General features: G+C 50.5%; 2 protein-coding genes across 3 annotated transcripts; one reads left to right on the forward strand and one right to left on the reverse strand.

Moving 5' to 3' along the window:
* The first annotated feature begins 577 nt into the window (after nucleotides 1-577).
* rc3h2 (ring finger and CCCH-type domains 2) lies at nucleotides 578-14666 on the forward strand. Its single transcript, XM_047047467.1, has 20 exons — nucleotides 578-858; nucleotides 5260-5564; nucleotides 5686-5803; nucleotides 6590-6823; nucleotides 7193-7368; nucleotides 7986-8186; nucleotides 8426-8558; nucleotides 8723-8841; nucleotides 8955-9067; nucleotides 9254-9565; nucleotides 9747-9967; nucleotides 10157-10551; nucleotides 10888-11022; nucleotides 11913-12080; nucleotides 12216-12249; nucleotides 12355-12597; nucleotides 12709-12793; nucleotides 13404-13593; nucleotides 13998-14137; nucleotides 14228-14666. The coding sequence occupies exons 2-20, from the start codon at nucleotides 5334-5336 to the stop codon at nucleotides 14346-14348; spliced, it is 3369 nt and encodes a 1122-aa protein (XP_046903423.1). The 5' UTR covers nucleotides 578-858; nucleotides 5260-5333; the 3' UTR covers nucleotides 14349-14666.
* A 4954-nt stretch (nucleotides 14667-19620) lies between these two features.
* LOC124485844 (UPF0729 protein C18orf32 homolog) lies at nucleotides 19621-21481 on the reverse strand. Of its 2 annotated transcripts, none has more exons than XM_047047682.1 (3): nucleotides 21114-21481; nucleotides 20166-20401; nucleotides 19621-19969 (listed from the first exon to the last, which is right to left on the reverse strand). In XM_047047682.1, the coding sequence occupies exons 2-3, from the start codon at nucleotides 20343-20345 to the stop codon at nucleotides 19904-19906; spliced, it is 246 nt and encodes an 81-aa protein (XP_046903638.1). In that variant the 5' UTR covers nucleotides 20346-20401; nucleotides 21114-21481; the 3' UTR covers nucleotides 19621-19903. The 2 variants fall into 2 exon arrangements, with proteins under 2 accessions (XP_046903638.1, XP_046903640.1); XM_047047684.1 differs by having other exon boundaries at nucleotides 20166-20398; nucleotides 21114-21215.
* Between the last annotated feature and the right edge of the window lie 27 nt (nucleotides 21482-21508).

Here is a 21508-nt window from a genome sequence, read left to right on the forward strand (position 1 = left end):
ATGAATGAGATGAATGGGAGGATGGAGAGGAGATATGGAGCCCCCAAATCTCACACACCTTAAACGTTAGTTTTATAAATCAACCATATTCCGTAATCTGTTATGTCCATCGGTGCAGGTGCAGCGGATGATAACAGATCTCTGTGTCTTGGCCTGTAGCTCCGATTCCTCCCAGCCCTTAGAGATAAATTACTTAGAGTTGCATGAGATTACACTATCGGTCTAATGAGATTACATTTAACAAGATAGTGAAACTGTTACTACGGGTGCAGATGCGCTCTGCGCTTGGATCACTGAGAACGGTGGTCCTCCTCTCTCCTCCCGTCTGTCTCTTTAAAACCGATGCAGCCCACGCCTCGAAAAGCGGCTTGTTCCGGCTTTGCCCCTTTACATCTTTATCCTTGCCCATAACATGAAAATAGTACCACATACGCACTATCATTTTGAATACGATTTATTTGTGAAATTCTAATTCCACATAATTCAGTCAACAGGGCGTGAACGTGGGGCGTTCTCCCTCCGTTTAAGGCGCGCCCGTCCGCGGCAAGCAGTTCAAACATCGTTGCAGCGGACTGATACTTTCCCGCTGCGCGGTCGTCAAACCGAGGGGAGCGAAGACTAGTGTACCTGAGTGAACATGTCGCGTAGGCAGAGGGAATGAATATAGAAATTAGAGTAAACAACACCCTCAATGGTGTTCCCTGGCATGACTTGACACTGAGTTGTTATTTCTGAAACCATCTCTTTGACCTTATGGATGGAATTTCAATGAAACTCATGAAGATTTCCAGATCACGTTCTTAGGGACGTTGAAAAGATGTTTATTATAGCAGCACGCGCCGCTACAGAGCTGAGAAGGTAAGAGGCGCGCGACTTTCCTGCGGGGTTGTCAAATTGTGATAATCTGAAGTGTTGCACGCTGTAAAAGCATATTCGAGTACACTGTATGGGGTTCTCGTGGATTAATCTGAATATTCTTCTACAAACGCGTATAGAATAAAGTTAGGCTTTGAACGCGTAACACTTGATTCACTTCATCATTTTCAAATGCCTGTATAGCTTATAGTCTTCAAGGACTATAGTTTTGCTATGCATCATGATCAATATATCCGTGTTTGATGGAAAATAGTAGGACACAAACAACGTATCTACTGCGTTGCCTCGGTCCGTATGCAATAGAGCAGACTGGACAGTACACAGCACATGATACTGAACCAGGCGCGCTTCTCTTAATGTCGACCGTATCATCTTCCTCTGCAGTTAGCCCTTAGACAAGAAGACACCGAGTAGTCTAATAGGATTTGTTTATCCGTGCATTTTATGTCTTTGTGTTATTAGGTTTTACTTCTGACATTTCTAAACGAATTTGGAAAAAACTTCGTATTGTAGCTTTATAACAAAATATTTGCAAATGCTAAATGTTCAAGTAGGCTGTGTTGAAGTAGGATGTGTACAAGAGAACGAGTCTAGTAAAAAATAGTTGATCGATGACATTGTGTCGCCAAGAATGTTGGATAAAGTTGCATGACAAACAAAATTGTTGAAAATGTTCTGTCAAAATTACTCAAGCTTCTTACTTCCGTATGTGGTTAGGTTAATCACAAGTGATATCCCTCCCACGGTCCACCCACTGTTGAGCCTGCTCTATGTAGAACAACTGCCCTTTACAGTAAAAACCGTTATTACAGACAATGATAACGAAACCTTAATTGATGGGAAACACATGGACTTTCACGTAAAGGATGCTGGAGAGTTTGGAGTGATGTGTTTAAGCAGTGCTGTGGACAGGTCATGTTTAAGACCCAACTCTGAATTAACGTTTCACTATATCCGAGTTTATGTAGCCTATACGCTTGGTTCTCTAAGTAATTAACCAGAGGAACTACATTTAGTCTTTTTTTTTAGCAGACACTCTTATCCAGAGCGACTTACAGTAAGTAACGGTGGGGAATCGATCCGGCAACCTTCTGATTACAAGCCCGACTCCCTCACCGCTCAGCGCTCAGCCATCTGACTCCCAGTCTAAAGAACTAGTCTTCCTTAGTCACTGTAATAAAGACAAACAGGAGAACCACCAATAAACAATGGATTTCCTTTAGGAAGAGGGAACTAACTAATGTTTAGCTCGCAAAGGAACTGGCTTAGTTGTCTCATCTAATTCTGAGCAATTTTATTCGCATTAAGCCGATAGTGAGTGTTTAAATAGTAATCAGGTTGACTCCTGTCATTGAATGCAGCCCACTCATGATATTATATATTCATTGCTTCACCAGAGTGCAAATACAGCATTGCTCTCTCACCATGGCACACGAAAAACATCCTTGGTTGTTCAGTTTTTCATAATATATCATGATTCAAGTCAGGTCAGGATCAATGTTATTATCCCCTGTAGGGACTGAACCAAAGCATTTAGCGCTGTAGGCCTTCTCCATACGGTCCTGCTGTGTGTTTGCAGTCTGTACCCTGGGGATAGAGTGTCTGGTGGGATGGCTGGTGGTCTGGGGACTGGGGAACATGTCTGGACAAATGTTAACCCTGTTCAGCCCTGCAAGCTGAACTGATCATGGGAGAGTAAACCCACCCCTTTACCCCTGGCACACAAATTGATAAACACACACATACATGTGCAATCACGCACACAAAATACACGCACACATACCCCTACAAAGACCCACGCAAGAATGAACACACACATGTAGGACATGTACACTGGACTTCTGTTCTGAGTGAGAACAGTGTGTTCTCATGCCGCACACCACTGTGACATATGTTGGATCGACGTAAAGCCAAGTGCTAGAGACAGCTCAGATTCCCTGGCCATAGGGAAAGGGGGGCAGGTGACAGTGGTGTGGGGGGAGGGGCAACATAAGGAGCTGTCCATCAGAAGTGTGCAGGACACAACCCCCAGCCCCTCTCTCCCTGCCCCGTGTAGATCCACCCTAGAAGGGATATTCACCGAGTTGTTTCTGACAGTGCTTGGCCCCACCGCTCATCTGAGCCCATGCGTCCCAGATGGGTCCAGAATAGAAGGTAGAACTGCAGAGCCTTCCAGAAGAAGCTATTAGGGCCCTGCCCCCCCTTTCACACCTTTCTTCTCTGCCTACCCCCTCTTGCCTTCCCCACCTGTCCCTCACACACACACACACACCCACACACACACACACACACACATACACACACACACACACACACACACACACACACACACACACACACACACACACACACACCACCTGTCCCCCCCTATGGATCCATAAGGAGACCAGTTCCATAGACGTAGCTGTGTTAATGGCAATGCCAAATGTTTGTTTGTGTATTGTGTATCACTTGTTATTATTCTTTGCAAGAACCGACATAAATCATTTTTGGTGTATAGGTTACACGTTTTAATTATGGAATTACGAAAATATCAGGTGAATCTTCAACATTTATATGTTGCTACAGGTATGCAGAATCAGAAATCCAACCGTTAAATGAACTTGGAAACTCCTTCCATTCTCAAGTCACGAGAGTATGAACGAGCGGTTCTGCTTGTTTAACGGGGCTGAACATAAATGTAGGCCTAAATATGATTTGTATATTTTGGTCATTGTAAATTACGCTATGATAAAACGGTGTCACGAGGAGACTGTAGTGAAAGTGATCTGGGACACCCCGCAAAAACAGGATGTAGCATATAGGAACAGGTGGTTTCAACGTGACTGTGAATCATTGCTCCTCAGTCAGCTCGGATCGGCGTGGTTCTCGTATACGACCACAGTGGGCGGCTTCCACGCCTCGTCGTCGAACTTTTTACCCGACACGTTTTGTCGATGAGTTAATTTGGTTCGTGAAGTGTTGTGTGAAGCCAGGGGGTGATATATTTATCGGTGCAGCCTCGTGAAAAAATGAAATCCCACATCAGCAAGGAGCTGTCCACGCGGGATAGGCAATGCAGACATCGCGTTCCCAAGGCCATTTGGATGGTGCGTCTTGTCGTGGAAAAACCGTCTACTAACTGCTTTTATTCATTCATTATTCATTGCGAAAAACAGTTAAGACCGTACCCTATTGTTTTGTTTCATGGAATGAACAGCAAGCTTCTTTCAATGAATTACTTTAGGAACCAAATGAAAGACGACTGTATTTGAGTTGATTCTCTCACCACCTAGCTGATTCAGTTGAACTGAGGCACAGCTGTCTATTTAAATGTTTCCAACGAAGGTGACAGTATTGAAGAGATCTGATAGTGAGTTTTATGTTTGAGTAACCCTAAACCTAATGACTGAGGCAGCTTTGGCATGGTCAGTATGGGTGTGGTGAAGCCACTTATTTCTTTGGTGGGAGCAGGATAGGGGAGACTGGGTAAGAGGGTGCTTAAACATGTGCCTGGCTGTGTCTTACTGTGCATGTGTGTGTGTGTGTGTGTGTTGCTGCAGCTGTTGAGGACAACCATGTACAGTGATGTTTCACAGCAAGGGTAGTCTTGCTTCTGGTTGGTCAAATGGGAGAGAGATACCCTGCCTAAGGTTTGAAACCTACCAAATACCTTTGATACAATTTACACCAGGGGTAACTAATAGTGTTGGGGAAGTTACTCCAAAAAAAGTAATGGATTACACATTACTAGTTACTTTTTTTAAAAGTAATGCTTTACTTTAATAGATTACTCATTGCTGAAAGTAAATAGTTATACTCAGGGGCGTAGCCAGAACAATCTTTTTGCGTAGGCCTAGAAAAATATGGATTCGTTTTTGGGTAGGCCTTAGAACACATTGGGTAGGCCTGTGCCTACCCAGGCCTACCCGTGGCTACACCCTGGTTACTACTAGTTACATTACTTTTGGATTACTCCGTAACATCACCTGTGATGCACTTACTTGCCAAAAAACTATATATGTAGCCTACCATATATGCACAAATCAAATTAAATTCTTATTATAATGAGGACATACACAATATCTCTCTTTTATGCTTTTTAATACCACAAAGCTGACAAAAAAGTTGTGAACAACTAATGATACTCTGGTCCTAATAGGTCTGTCGTTAATACAGGAATTGTAGATTTCTTTTTGTCAAATACAAGGGTTTGAATCCGCCCCTGCCCCCCCCTTTTTCCTCTGTGAAGTAAATTGTCTTGGCTCCTGTATGAAATGCGCTCTATTAATAAAGTTTAATTTGATTGAAACCTGAAGTTACACTGACCCCGTGACCGATCTCTGTCTCAGACGCTGTAACCCTGACTGAACTGACCCTCTTCTCCTCCCTTCCTCTCTCCAGCCACCAGTGAGGAGTCGGCCTGTGGTGACATGCGATCCCCGTGAGCGCCACAGCGTCCCCCTGGTGGAGAGAGGATGCCGGTGCAGGCGGCCCAGTGGACCGAGTTCCTGTCCTGCCCCATCTGCTACCATGAGTTTGACAACAGCAGTCACCAGCCCATCAGCCTGGGCTGCTCCCACACCGTGTGCCACACCTGCCTGCACAAGCTGCACCGCAAGGCCTGCCCCTTCGACCACACCGCCATCACCACCGACATAGACCTGCTGCCTGTCAACACTGCCCTGCTGCAGCTGGTCGGGGCGCAGGTACGCACACCTGGTGGTGGGGGGGGGGTTGGGGGGGGTCTGGGCGTGGTAGTAGATGGGGGTGAGAGACGTCCAGGATGGCACAGGTGACCAGTCGATGACAGTTGGTGGTTTCTAACAGGTCCCAGAAGCCCAGGCCGTGTCCCTCAACAGCCAGGGGGAGGTGGAGCATTACGAGGTGTGCAGGGTGTGCGTGGAGGACCTGGCTATCTACCTCAAACCCATCAGTGGAGGGAAAGGTAAACAGTGTGTGGAGGTGTGTGTGTGTGTGTGTGTGGAGGTGTGTGTGTGTGTGTGTGTGTGTGTGTGTTTTCATCCATCGTTTTTTGTGTTTGGAGGCATGCTCGTGCGAGACGGATTCAAACTTGTGTGCGTCATCCGATGCGTACCCAGTTGATGTTTCCAAGCCTGTGTGTGTGTGTGTGTAGTCAGACCTCCCCTCTGTAGCACAGGGCCTCCTCTCAGGAGAGCGCCCTCTAGTGGGCCATCTACTGTATCAGGTCACACCACATTCAGCCAGCGTTTCCTGTTTGTTGTCGGCCTCGGATGTCAGCATTTCATCATCAGGTGGTTGTTGTTAGGGGGACACATATACAAACTCCCCTTTCTTCTTTTCTCTTCCCTCGTTCTCTACCTATCCTGTTTTCTTCATTAAGGTCTCTCTCTCTATCTCTCTCTCTCTCTCTCTCTCTCTCTCGTGGGTTAGTGTTGTTTTAATGGTGTTGGCAGGAGAAGAGTGCTTATCATATATATATATATATATAGAGTCTGTATCATAAAGGCTTATAGAGACTTTCATGGCTTGGTCCTTGGTGGCTTTATGAGTACGAGTTACTGACACCTGACACCATCGCTCGCAACTAAGGAGTTAAGGGAGAGGTGAGGAGAAGGGACTGGATGTCTGTATCATGCACACTCTCTTCGAGCTACGGTAGTCAACAACCTGGCCAGATTCCTCAAATCATTTCAAGCTGTGTGACCCTTGACCCTGTGACCTTTGACCCCCCCCCCCCCCCCCCTCCCAGGTGGGGTGACCCTGAGTCCGAGCGCGCTCAGTCGGCCCATGCAGAGGAAGCTGGTGACGCTGGTGAACTGTCAGCTGGTGGAGGAGGAGGGGCGTGTCCGGGCCGTGAGGGCAGGCCGGTCGCTAGGGGAACGCACGGTGACCGAACTCATCCTGCAGCACCAGAACCCACAGCAGCTCTCTGCCAACCTGTGGGCAGCTGTCCGGGCCAGAGGCTGCCAGTTCCTGGGGCCTGGTAAGACACCTGATACACGCCCTGTGTAGGCACTCCTCCCGCCCTTGTCCTGGTGTCCGGTGATGCTTACTCATAGGGCAGATTCTGATTGGGGGATAGCGTCTGCTTCCCACGTCTGACTTGATCTGAGTTGATTTCATGTCTGAGGACACCAGCTGTGGGCCGTCGTCCCTTCAGCCCAGCCAGTGGAGTTATACTCTGCCCTGGCTGGGATCCCAAAGCACTCAGGTGTCGAAGTGTGTGGGAGTCCTGTCATAGGCGCCTGACCCCTGTGTGCGTGTGTGCTCGGATGGGCTGGCCTGTGTGTGTGTTTGTGTGTGTGTATACTTGTGTGTTTGTGTGCATGTGTGTGTGTGTGTGTGTTCTCAGCCATGCAGGAGGATGCTCTGAAGCTGGTTCTGCTAGCGCTGGAGGACGGCTCAGCCCTGTCCAGGAAGGTTCTGGTTCTGTTTGTGGTCCAGAAACTGGAGCCGCGCTTCCCTCAGGCCTCCAAGACCAGCATAGGTCACGTGGTGCAGCTCCTCTACAGGGCCTCCTGCTTCAAGGTGCTCCACACACACTCACACCAACACCGCATTATACACACACACACTAACACTGCATTCACACACACACACACACAACACTGCATGGCCGAGGACAGACAACTTTCAAGAACAGGACTCCCAGCAGTGTCAAGAGAGTTGGTAATCGGCTATGTGCTTTTGTGTGTGCGTTCCAGCCTGTAAGCATGGTTGACATAGTTGACACGGCAGGAATTTATGTAATTTACCCAGGATGCATCTGGGAGCTATATTTGATCTGGGGCTGCCCTAGCATAGAGGAATCAGTTGTTACTAGGGGCAACACAGACAGTCTGACAGACAGACAGAGACATGCATACAGACAAAAAAAAAGGTGCGGCCTAGAGGTGTGTATTATACATAAATATCATATAAATAGTGTGCCTGGTCCTGGTGTCTGGTGATGATTACTCATAGGGCAGATTCTGACTGGAGGGGGACACCCCCTTTAATCTGATCTGAATCTGAGTTCAAAAGTCTGAGGACACCAAATGGACGGCCCCTGGGGCTGCATGTGGCCTGGAGTGTTGTGTGGGAGGGCGACTGACGAAGCATTACATCTTCTCCCCCCCCCCCCCTCCCCACCCCGCCCCCCCCAGGTGACCAAGCGTGACGAGGACTCGTCCCTCATGCAGCTGAAGGAGGAGTTTCGGACGTACGAGGCGCTGCGGCGGGAGCACGACGCCCAGATCGTCCACATCGCCATGGAGGCGGGCCTGCGCATCTCCCCCGAGCAGTGGTCCTCCCTGCTCTACGGAGACCTCATCCACAAGTCCCACATGCAGTCCATCATAGACAAGGTACTGCCATCCCCCAACATCCATCTCCTCTCAGACCGAGAGTTCACCCACAGTGCCAACATGGACACAAAGTACATATCTATGTACTTCTCTAATAGAAAGAGACAAGAGAACTTCGGTACATTTGCTTTTAGACTGTAGCAGTTTCAGGCATACCCAGTCCCCCCTCCCCCCTGCCCCCCCCCCCCCCCAGTGAAGTCCCTCACCTATGAGTGGCTGTTCTGTGCTTCTCCTCCAAGCTCCAGTCCCCAGAGTCCTTTGCGAAGAGCGTCCAGGAGCTGACCATCGTGCTGCAGAGGACAGGAGACCCTGCCAACCTGACCAGCCTGAGACTGCACCTGGAGCTGCTGGCCAACATCGATCACAACCCAGGTACCGTATAGACCATGACCCAGGCTCTACAGAAACGACAACCCGGTTACCATATAGACTACCACACAGGTGCTAGTCTACAGATACACCACAGAGTGCTCAGTGTAAGCAAGTCCATGTGCGTGTGTGTGCGTGTGTGTGTGTGTCTGTGTGTGTGTGTGTAGAAGCGGCAGCGCCATCGTGGGAGGAGCTAGAGAGTGTGATGCTGGCTGTGAAAGTGGTGGTCCAGGGTCTGGTGGAGTTCATCCAGAACTTCAGTAAAAAGAGCCACGAGACTCCCCAGGTAATCCCCCCCCCACACACACACGCACACACACACGCTCTTACACGTGCACACACACAGAAGACAAACCCTGCATAGTGATGATCCTCGTGTGTGTGTGTGTGTATCCTCAGCCCCAGCCCAACAGCAAGTATAAGACCAGTATGTGCAGAGACCTCCGCCAGCAGGGGGGCTGCCCACGGGGAACCAACTGTACCTTCGCACACACACAGGACGAGCTGGAGAAGTGAGCGAGCACGCACCCCACCCACCACCACCGCCACCACCACACACACGGACGCACACACGCTAAACACTGCGTGCTCGGGGGTCTTCCTTGTCCCTCTTACCACACCAGCCCTCGCTCTGTTTACCTCGGGGGTGTTCCTCTTGTCTCACCTCTCTTCTCTCCCTTGCTCCCCCTCCCTCCAAGGTACAGGATGAGGAATAAGAAGATCCTCAGCGTGGGCCGGCCCCTCCCCTTGCAGCAGGGGCTTCTGGGTCAAAGGCTGAGTGCGGAGGCGGGGGAAGTCCCGGCCTCTGTGGGGGGGGGGAAGGGACCAGATGCGCGGGGCTCCCCAGTGGAAGGGCTCCTCTCCCACCCCACCCCCCAGCCCCATCCCCATCCTCAGCCCCAGCTGGTGTCCAGGGGAGCAGAACACATGGAGGAGATGAAGAGGTCTGCTCCCAATGGCACCAATGGGATGATTGGACCCTCCAGAACCTCCTGTGGTCCATCTGACCAGTAAGAAGCTGTTATATGTATCCTCACATATATGTCGTCTTAGAGACTTTATTACACTTAGTTAAACATGTTCCGTTCAACTCAACTGTCTCTTTTTCCTTCTCTCTTTAATTCTTCCCCTCGCTCTTCCTTCCCACTGTGTTCCATTCACTCTCTCTCTCTCTTTCTATCCCTCCACCAGGAATTCAGTCTCCCCTCCCAGGACCCCTGTCAGCCTCTCATCTTCAGGCTCCTCCCCCCACATGTCCGGGGGTCGGGGTGAGTGTGCCTCTGGGCTTTCTAAACAAGGGCACTTCCTGTTCCGGGGACCGCCCCCTCACCCTCAGCCACACCCTCCCCAGTCAGAACTCTACTACCAGGAACCCCGCCCAGCCTATGACACGCCTCCCTACCAACCATCCAGTGAGTACCACTGTGGATGTGTCTGAGACACGTTTACCTTGTAGGCTATCATTCTTGTCCGCTCGTCAGAAGCCTTATCTGTCTTTACGTATCGATCTGTCTAGGCAATTAGGACAATTATGTTGCAGTGAAATTGAGTTAATTCATTCTGGTTGTTAGTGACTGTTGTCTGTCTCCTGTGGTCCCTAGGTAACTACTACCCCTCCTCTCTGCACCCTCACAAGCCATGCATGACTCGCTTCCTACGCTCCAGCCACGTGTCCGAGTCTTCCCTGCCCCCCTCCCTGACTTCCTCCTACGCCCAAGAGCCCCAGCAGCACCCCTCCTACCCCCCTCCTCGAGAGCGTGTCGGGGCCTACCCCACTCCCCAGTACGGGGCCCTGACCCCCAGCCACGGCGTCTACGCCCCCCTGTACGACAGCCGGAGGGTGTGGCGCCCCCAGCTGTACCACCGCGAGGACGCCAGGAGCAACTCCCTCCCCCCCGAGGTGCTGCACTCTTACCAGCCCCCTCTCCGAGAGCGCTTCAACTCCCTGGACAGCCCCTACTGCTCCGGGGGGGAGCACCGCGCGGCGCTGCACAGGGTAATGAATGGAGCGCGCCCACGGCGCGCCGTCGGCCCGCTGCCGTGTTGTTTTATCCGGCTTTGGTCGGTGTGTTTGCTTCCCCCTCTCCTTCTGCCTCTCCTCCCGCCCACCTCAGGATACTCTGCCGCCTCTCTTGGCCTCTCCTCCCGCCTTCTATCCCCTCTTTCTTGTCATTCTCATGAAGCCCCACGAGCCATCTCTCTTCCATTCTCACTTCCTCCTCCTCCTCCTCGTCACTGAATTCATGATGCTATTCCTGCCGTACTATCACTGTGGATGGTTTTGCGTTTGCCTCGCCGAAATCTCACTTCTCTCTCACACCCCGCCCCCCAGGAGCCCTGTGGGCGTGTCCCTCTGGGCTACGAGGACCTCTTCAGGAGGAAGCAGGAGCAGTGGGGGCATCAGCATGGCAACTGCAACAGGCCGTCCCAGTCCTCCCCCATCTTCACTGTGGACTTTGGAACGGAGGTAGGGCTGCTAGATGTGTGTGCGTGTGTGTGTGGCTACCTGTGACCCACTTTGACTAAGATAGTCATATGGATAAAATGTCTACTTAGCGAAGTTATGTGCTAGATCTATAACAGTCCCATAGGTGAGCAGGACTGACTATTGGTCAGTCCTATGGAGCAGTTCTATTGGTCAGTCCTATGGAGCAGTTCTATTGGGTCAGTCCTATGGAGCAGTTCTATTGGGTCAGTCCTATGGAGCAGTTCTATTGGGTCAGTCCTATGGAGCAGTTCTATTGGGTCAGTCCTATGGAGCAGTTCTATTGGTCAGTCCTATGGAGCAGTTCTATTGGGTCAGTCCTATGGAGCAGTTCTATTGGTCAGTCCTCAGAGTAGTGCTGCTGAGAGAACAGTACTGTCCTCTGTGTCGTTGGCGTGGGTTTTACAGTTCAGCCCCAAATCTACGCTGTGTCCAAAGCTATTTTAGAGTGCAACTGTTGCCAGGCAACAGTGGGAGCGAGCATGTAAAGTGTGTGCATGTGTGTATTCGGAGAGGTTTCAAACGAGAAGTGAGTCCGATAACACACAGTACACTGTGTCTTCCCCTTGTTTAACCACTCTTGTCTTTTACTGTGACCCCTCTCTGACTCACATGCTGTCCCTTCCCCCTTTACATCCCTCTCTTCTTCCTCTCCTCTTTGGTCTTTTCTCTCCCCTTATTCCATCTCTCCTTTTGTCCCCTCTCTCCTTCGTTATCTCCCACTCCATATCTCGATCCCTCTTTACTGGCATCCCCTCTCTCTCTTTCTCCACACCTCCCTCCATCTCTCCCCTTCCATTCCTTCTCTCTCTTTCTCCATCCCTCCCTCCCTCTCTCCTCCCACACCTCCCACCCCGCTTCCCCTCTCCCAGCATGTAGAAGGTGGGGGGGGTCAGTGTGTGGGCTGTCGGTATCGAGGAGAGGAGAGTCTGGCCCACTACTCGCCCTGGTCGTGTGGTGCCATCAGCACCTGCATCAGCCCCTTTGAACCCGAGCACCACAACCACGCCTCCACACACTCCTCCTGCTCTGAACACTCTGTGAGTCTATCTTTCTCACACGCACGCACGCACACACACACACACACATGCGTGCACTGTTCACTATTCATGTCCTGACTTTGTAAGGCTGAATCCAATATCCCACTTACATAACCCTCTTTGTCTCCCCATTAGGAAGTGGACGGGTGTGGAGGAGGAGGGGGAGGAGGTTGTGGAGGAGGAGGGGGGTGTGGAGGAGGAGGGGGAGGAGGGTGTGGAGGAGGAGGGGGAGGAGGGTGTGGAGGAGGAGGGGGAGGAGGGTGTGGTGGAGGAGGAGGGGGAGGAGGGTGTGGAGTGGGGGGAGGAGGGGGGTGTGGGGGCCAGCATTGGTTGCATACGCTGGAGCCTTATCGTACGCTGAAGGAGGAGGACCCTATCATCCCCTTTGGGGAGGGGCCTATCATCTCCAAGTGGGGCGCCATCTCCCGCGCGGCACGGACCGGCTACCACACCACCGACCCCGTCCAGGCCACCGCCTCGCAGGCTGGTGCCCGCACCACGCCCATCAACTTCCGAGGTACGGAGGTCACACCCGAGCATGCTAACGCGGTTGACGTGTCGGCCACGTTGGCTGTAGTTTTTCTGGGAGCGGAGTGTAACGTTGCTGCTGCGTGGTCTGTGCCTCCAGACTACGGCCCTCACCTGGGCCACGGGGACTACAGGTGGAGCTCCAGGGGCTCCGACTCCTCCAGCCACTCCAGCTTCCTAGAGAGGTACACGCGAGCACGCTCGCACCCACACACGCACACCCATACATGGGCACACATCGCTTCCCTCCAAGGCCCTACGGTAGTCTTCCTACGATCGTCGTGTAGGAGGCTTGTTCGTGACGACTGTGTAGGAAGTGTTGCTGCTCTCCTCCTGGCATCTCTCCGCTCCCTCTCTTCTCCGCTCTCCTCCCTCTCTTTTGTACCGCTGTCAGTGTCTCTCGTTCTCTGGTCCCAGAATATAAATAGAATCGCCCGGTTGTTTTTCTTGCTCACAATCCCTGGTGGAGACCTTTTCTCTCCTCTCTCTCTGTCATCTCTCCCGCTTACTTACTTTCTTTGTCTTTTCTTTCTCTATTTGTGTCCTCTACCGCTTTCTCTGTCTCTCTCTCTCTCTGTCTCTCTCTGTCTCTCTGTCTCTCTCTCTTTCTGTCTCTCTCTCTCTCTCTCTCTCTCTCTCTCTCTCTCTGTCTCTCTCGCACACACAGGGATCAGAGAGGTGGAATCCGTCTTTGTAATGGCACTGTCAGCACGGCAGACATCTTCCGCACTGTAACGGCTGCTTTCCTGTGTCTTTCTGCTGTCGGTCTGTGCGCATGTGTGTGTGTGTGATCAGTGATCAGTTGTGTGTGTCGGAGCTGCAAGGCCGGCGGCGGTCCTCCAGTGGTGAGGAGAAGGTGTGTGAAGAGTTGCGTCAGCGAGAGTTCTGCCAGGACCGCACCGAGAGCGAACCGGACCGGGACATCGAGCTGGAGCTGTCTGTTCTGGACATGGAGGACAGGGACACTCACAATGACAAGTCTGAGGTGAGAGGAGAGGAGAGGAGAGGAGGGGAACAAAGGGAGGAGGAAAGGAGGGGAGAGGAGAGGGGGGGAAGGGAGGAAGAGAGGAGAGGGGGGGAAGGGAGGAGGAGAGGAGGGGAGAGGAGGGGGGAAAAGGGAGGAGAGGAGGGGAGAAGAGGGGTGAGGAGAGGAGGGGAACACAGGGAGGAGGAGAGGAGAGGGGGGAAGGGAGGAGGAGAGGAGGGGAGGGGAGAGAAGAGGAGGGGAAAAAAGGGAGGAGGGGAGAGGAGAGGTGGGGAGAGGAGAGGGGGGCAGGGAGGAGGAAAGGAGGGGAGAGGAGGGGGGGGGGGAGGGAGGAGGAGAGGAGGGGAGAGGAGAGGGCAGGGTTGTGTCTGACTGACGCTGACGTGTCTATGTGTGGCTTCCAGGAGTCTTTAGATCTGGGAGCTCCACCCCTTCAGGACTCCCGCCTCCTGGCCCCCCCCAGCATGGAGCGCCAACCCCCCCAGACAGACCCTCCCTCACCTGGCAGAGCAGACCCTCACCTGCTGAAGAAGATGGCCTTCAGGTGAGCAGGGCTTAGGGGGGGGGGAGGGAGGAGAGGGGTCCTGGGGATCATCTGAAGACAGATATCTGTAGCTTTCTGTCTCCTTTACAGGAAGTCCCTGTCCCCGGGGGGGCTGGCCATGGGGAAGCTGGTTCTGAGGACCGGGCCCCCTCGCCTGGGGGACACCACCCGACCCAAGGCGGGGGCTGAGATGCTGCTCAATCGAAGTTGAGCAGGGAAGGGAGCTCCACCCTCCACCTCGCACTTCCTCCACCCCTGCTCAGACACCACCTTGTGGCGTCACCCAGACCGGCCCCCCGTCTCCTGGGCCATCACAGGGCCATGAGAGGGTCATCAGATGATCCCAGCCTGTCTGTCGCCCACTCATCCGAGGGTGTGCAGTCTGGCCTTTGACCTTGAATCGCCCCCACTGTTTAGAGGTGTGCCCTGGGGAAACAGGACAAAGATGCGACTGTAACAACAACAGAGACTCTGAGTCCATCCACACACTTCTCTTATACAGACTCTTTCTCTCTGTCCCCCCCCCCCCCCAACACACACACCCTCACAACGACTCCATCATGCCTTATGTCCTCTCCCTTCACCATCCCCACACAGGGTCCCCAGCGCTCCGTGATCCACCCAACAAGTGTTTGCTGTCGTTTGATTTCAATGAGATGCCTGTCTATTTGTGCGTGTGTTTATTTGCGACCGCTCTCCACTGCCTCTCGGGGAGATGACTCAACATGGCTGGGATCCATATCGTATCCCTCACCTGCTTTGAGTGCACTAAAATGTTTACATGGAGTTGTGAGGGAGGTGAGAAGAGTTTAGGGAGGCTGTTGTTAGGGAGGTGGGGGGAGTTTGGGAGGCTGTTGTGAGGGAGGTGGGAGAATAGATGAACCTTAGTCATCCTCCAGAGCAGTGGGAACCACACTGAGCCCATAGCGACAAAATACTGTGTATTCAGCAGCTCTGGAGATGACGTTTTTAGCATGTTGACGAGTTTCAAGTGTTTTGCTGAGTACAAGGAGCAAGCTAGTTAGGGGACATGAGCCATGTCTTTGTAGTAGGTCATGCTCAGGAGTCCTTCTCTGGGCTTTCCTATCCGTCTCTCTGTTTCTCCTGACCTTGATCCTCCCTCAGTGCCAGCGCCGGGCCAGCATTGGCTGTGGTCAGCTCAATGTTCCATGTTGTCTGTCGCCAGATCAGTCTGGAATGCAGTGTCCCTCGTTTCAGATGGTATCTGCTTGTCATCGATGTGAATCTAGGCAATGTTATCCAACTGTGTGATTCAGTCTCCGGCGACCAAGATGTAGTTTTGCCAACTGAATCACCCTTTTTGTACGCAACCTGAGGTCCTTCTTTCCTAGAACTGTAGGTTCAAATACAGGCTTTAAAACCCATGATGTATCCGTGGCGACTGACAACAAGCGAGTGTAAACAAAAGATGGTTTGCAGATTTCACTCAGAAAATCACAGCCAGTACTGGTAGACTGAATGGAGTACCTCAATATGCCTTGCTGTCTCCACTTGTTGCGTTGTGAGGAACACCATCCAGTCTGTGAGTGCGAGTGCATGTTCAAGATGATTTTGTTATTCTTAAGGTCCTGGTGTCTGGTGTGTGTGGTGTCTCTAGATGAGTCCTTCAGCAGCTTCTCTCCTCCCCTCTGACCCTCCCTCCCACAGTGACCCTCCCACAGTGACCCTCCCTCCCACAGTGACCCTCCCTCCCACAGTGACCCTCCCTCCCACAGTGACCCTCCCACAGTGACCCTCCCTCCCTCAGTGACCCTCCCTCCCACAGTGACCCTCCCACAGTGACCCTCCCTCCCACAGTGACCCTCCCTCCCACAGTGACCCTCCCACAGTGACCCTCCCTCCCACAGTGACCCTCCCTCCCACAGTGACCCTCCCACAGTGACCCTCCCACAGTGACCCTCCCTCCCACAGTGACCCTCCCTCCCACAGTGACCCTCCCACAGTGACCCTCCCTCCCTCAGTGACTCTCCCTCCCTCAGTGACCCTCCCTCCCTCAGTGACCCTCCCTCCCACAGTGACCCTCCCTCCCACAGTGACCCTCCCTCCCACAGTGACCCTCCCACAGTGACCCTCCCTCCCACAGTGACCCTCCCTCCCACAGTGAACCTCCCTCCCACAGTGACCCTCCCACAGTGACCCTCCCTCAGTGACCCTCCCTCAGTGACCCTCCCTCCCTCAGTGACCCTCCCTCCCACAGTGACCCTCCCTCAGTGACCCTCCCTCCCTCAGTGACCCTCTCTCCCACAGTGACCCTCCCTCAGTGACCCTCCCTCCCTCAGTGACTCTCCCTCCCTCAGTGACCCTCCCTCCCTCAGTGACCCTCCCTCCCTCAGTGACCCTCTCTCCCACAGTGACCCTCCCTCAGTGACCCTCCCTCCCTCAGTGACTCTCCCTCCCTCAGTGACCCTCCCTCCCACAGTGACCCTCCCTCCCACAGTGACTCTCCCTCCCTCAGTGACTCTCCCTCCCTCAATGACCCTCCCTCCCTCAGTGACTCTCCCTCCCTCAGTGACCCTCCCTCCCTCAGTGACTCTCCCTCCCTCAGTGACCCTCCCTCCCTCAGTGACCCTCCCTCCCACAGTGACCCTCCCACAGTGACCCTCCCTCCCACAGTGACCCTCCCACAGTGACTCTCCCTCCCTCAGTGACCCTCCCTCAGTGACCCTCCCTCCCACAGTGACCCTCCCTCCCTCAGTGACCCTCCCTCAGTGACCCTCCCTCCCTCAGTGACCCTCCCTCAGTGACCCTCCCTCGCACAGTGACTCTCCCTCCCTCAGTGACCCTCCCTCCCTCAGTGACTCTCCCTCCCTCAGTGACCCTCCCTCCCTCAGTGACCCTCCCTCCCTCAGTGACCCTCCCTCCCACAGTGACCCTCCCTCCCACAGTGACCCTCCGACAGTGACTCTCCCTCCCTCAGTGACCCTCCCTCAGTGACCCTCCCACAGTGACCCTCCCTCCCACAGTGACCCTCCCTCCCACAGTGACCCTCCCTCCCACAGTGACCCTCCCACAGTGACCCTCCCACAGTGACCCCCCCTCATCTGCTCACTTTTGTGGACCGTGTTGTTATGTTTTCATTTGAAGCATTGCTAACTTCTGTGAAGTTGTTGTCTAAATATTTTGTATCAGGATCTCGCCTTTTTTCGTTGTTCTTTTGAGCTTCTTAGAAATGTAGTCCTTGTGTAGTACATGTTGGAACAGGGCCTTCCATGCTTGGTGTCAAACTGAGCCCTTATCTCTACTCTCTCAATGCACTAGTGATTTGAGCAGGTATATCAGTGTAAACAACAAGATGAAGGTTCTGTAGTTGACTTCTGATCAGCTGGTTTACAGTAAAATGCCCCCATTTATCTTGAACCTATCAAATCCACTCAGATCACCTCAAGGAAACAGGCAGAGTAGACTAGGAGTAGGACACAGGATCAGATGGGGAAACGGGGCAACGGTCCATTGCTTCACTGCAGTGTTTTGTATTGTCTGTCCTCTCTTGAGAAATGGACAGGGTTAGGGCTGACGCTAAGTGTTACACCACTTGTAGGCTAATCTCTCCTATTTATAATAGGGTTTATTTTTATATTTGTCTTAGAGATGGCAGCAGACAGAGGAACGGAGAGGCGAAAGATAAACAGATTGACTGGCAAGCAGGCAGGCAGACAGGATTAGTGAGGGACAAGTTGACAAGGCAAGTTTACTAACAAACACAGAGAAGCTTGCTGTACCAGACGTGTGTCTGTTCTAATACTGTTGACTCTCACAATGACTCCTTGTTGTCTTGAACTGACCTGTCTCACCCACCTACAGTATTTCTATTTCTCCACAATACCGGTTCATAGCTTAAGTTAGCACAGCCTCTGGAAGTGCTGTACATTATATTAGCCTTATTGCTACATTTATACTGATTGTGATGGCAGAGACTTTAGTAAGACATAAAGCTCAGCCTCTCTAGACCTTAGTCAATTACATTCATTTAACTCATTTTAGTGTATTTGATTAGGTTCACTCTGGGACTGGTCTAATTGCTACATTGCACAAGGTGATATAAATCAAGTTCACCACAGGTATTGAACGGTATTTGCAAATAGCATTTGTCCCAGTTGCATTCTCCTTGGTTGTGTTTTTGCCACTACTCCATTCTACCCTGCCTCCTGTAGTTCCGTTGTATTCCAGCAGGGGGTGCTATATATTAGTCTGTGCTGCCTTCAGGGAGGAGTTTTGTTGCTTAGCTACTGACATTGGCAGCACTGACTTTGTGTATGGGTGTGTGCAAATATTTTATGTTAATTTAACTTGTTGATGATCTTTTCACGATATGTATGTATTCATGGAGGGATTTTGTAATGTCTGTATGTTTTGCTACATTTCTTTCATGATGTATTCTTATCATCTGTGTTGGACAGGGCTAGGTACAGTGCAGTTGGGAAGAGCAAGAGTAACATTACAATACTGCTGGGAGAGTTTATTGATCGATTGACTGGTTGATGACCGATCACTGCACTAAAGTTCCTCCACCCCATCACTGCCAGTCCAAAGGTTGTGATCCTGCCAGTGTATCCCTACACCCCTAGTCCCCCGGGCCCAGCATGTGGTCCGGCCCCCCTTGTTCTGGCGGAGGAATACATGGTGATATCGTAGTTGTGATACAACGCCCTCAGCGCTGTAAGTGAGCTGCACATGCCCACTGTGTGGCCACGCCAAATATTGTAGTTTGCCTGCAGGATTTACAGTTTAACGCTTCAAAACGGTTTTATTATCATATTATTATTACTGATTATTATAAGTACTACCACATTTGGTTGATGTTGTGGTTTTCTCTGGATAGAAGTCTGCTTTATTTGAATTTTGAAAATTTGCTGACTTGTCAATGTTAACTGAGAATGGTCTTATATTGTATGCAAAACAAGCCTGTTTCTCTCTTGTACAACAATGATGGAGCTGGTGTTTGAATATTCATGTCTGTATTAGACATTTCATTTGAAAATCTATTGTTCGATTGATAATGTATACTAACTAAACGATGGTACACATCTGTCATTGTATACAGCTAGGTCCATCATTAGATGGACTCTTACTCAGTTCTACAAGCTGTAAACCTGTAAGTGGTGACAAAGGGACAAATCACGTTTCAGAGTAACAGCATACAGTTGTCCTAAAAAATAATACTGTCTGTATTCCACTTTCTTTGGAAATATGACATGTGGAAAGGTATCCCCTTTTGCTTACAGCATTGCAAGAAAGGACTTTGGCTTAGACCTGGTGTGTTTGTGATTTTTGGCCAACAGTGATTCAGTTGATCATTTTAATGTTTCTGCTTGGCCAGGTTACGTTCTCCTGTAAGAACAGGCATAGTCAGATGGAGATTTCAGCACCTGAAACTGCATGCTACAATAAATTGAAAAAGTAACAAACAATAAAAATGATTTTTTTGTTCTGTATTTTGCACCTCACAGATGCCACAAAGGGACCAGTATTCACAATATTTTATTTAAATTCACACATTTTACTGAACATTTCTGGCTTATAAAATAGTGTCTCTATATTATACAGATCTATTATTTAATGACAATGCATGATAGGGACAGCTTGGAAATACAATTTATAATTTAAGACATATAAGAGCATGTTGTTGGACGTTAAAACCTTTTGACATTTCAGAAATCATTAGAAGAAAATAATAATAACGATACAAGTTGGAATTGTTGTTAAATATGTACAGTCGAGGTGCATCCTAAAATGCGGAGCATAACGTCAGTTGATCTTTTTATCATCCACCGAGGCCGCTGACCCGTTTGAAGCTTCTCCGTTACACTCAGTCTGGAAAGAAAGGCAATACGGTTATACATATTACGTAACCAGTGTGGTTATTCAATAACATACCGTTTTGTAACATTCCTTCTTGAGTGGCTGTCGTTCATATAGACACGGCTAAACTTGTATCTGAATCATACTACAAAGCGCCCATTATATAGATACAAATCTATCAATAGGCTGCTAGTGTTGATTTTGATACCTTGCATGCTCCGTTGCTCTTTTCACTAGCCTTCACATCTCCAGTGCCACTCTCCTGGACGGCCTTCTTGGTCCACCAGCGGTTGATGACGGGGGAGATGATGGGGTAGAGGAAGGGCTCCAGGAACCTTTTGTAGATCCACAGCAGCACTGGGATGACGATGCACGGGATACACACCATGTCTGGGGCTTGGCAGGGCTGTTCTGGGGAAATACCTGAAACGCTGGAAAGACCTGCTGGAAAACAAAGAACAGACATTATAATAAATATTTTCATCGGGTGTCATTTGGGACAGACACTTACGTTCATGGTTGTATTAAATATCGCATAGTCTCATTCACTCAAATCAGAAGAACCCGCTTTTATTGGCCTCTCTGAAAGCTTTCATTCCATGAGAAAGTAATACAACATTTAAGTCGCGTGACTATCAGAAACTCTTTCCTGACACCACGATGAAAGTTGACAAAAAAAGGCTTTGGGTGATATCTCGAACACACTCACTATATCACATGTGCAGGCAACTATTCATTTCCTGTACTGAATATTCTGATATTTTAGTGTTGATTGATCCATTCCTTGCCTGGCTCGTTAGTTCAATGCGAAAATAAACCTGTATTGCCATACAACGTACCTAATAGCCAGTAAACTTACGCTGTCTAGGTGGATTACTTGTATAGCTAGGCTAGTATTAACAACAACATTGACGGAATTGCATCATGGTTCTAAGGCTAGCAAGTTAGCATAGCTTTCTGGTTGAAGTCCTCAAACATCAGCTGAAATGTATACAGGCTGTAAACAGTAAACAAGCTCTTCATACAGGCTGTTCTGACAGTAAACAGGCTGTTCATACAGCAAGTCACTAGTTCCTACATTGACTTGAAATGTAGGCCTGGCCAAAGCAGCGAATAAAAAACACATATATGAGCTAGGCAGAGAACGGTAACTGACCTGCGGTGTAGTCTGTGCTGTGGATGTCGATGGTACGCAGTGGAACTCAACCCAACGAGCCTAGCGAAAAAACATCTACATCCGTGGCGCTAGAGGGAGACAGTTGATTGAAGGGTGTAGGCTACTGTGCACGATCGCTACACTGTAACCAATTGACTGTAAATCCAACTGAATGTTGAAACAATGTGTTTTTATTCACGTTGTCTAAAACGGCAGACTAAAACGTATCGTATTCTAAAATCTACATTTGGCACAGGCCTCATTCAAGTGTCTGCACTAAATGACATCCAACAAAGTTGATGTGGGATGTAAACAACACTAATAACGTGGTTCAGCAATATGGTTAGGTAAAATTCACGAGCCATGGTAGTGTCCGATGCATTTAATATTAAATC

The sequence above is a fragment of the Hypomesus transpacificus genome, chromosome 23 (assembly GCF_021917145.1).
Source record: "Hypomesus transpacificus isolate Combined female chromosome 23, fHypTra1, whole genome shotgun sequence".
Lineage (NCBI taxonomy): Eukaryota > Metazoa > Chordata > Actinopteri > Osmeriformes > Osmeridae > Hypomesus > Hypomesus transpacificus.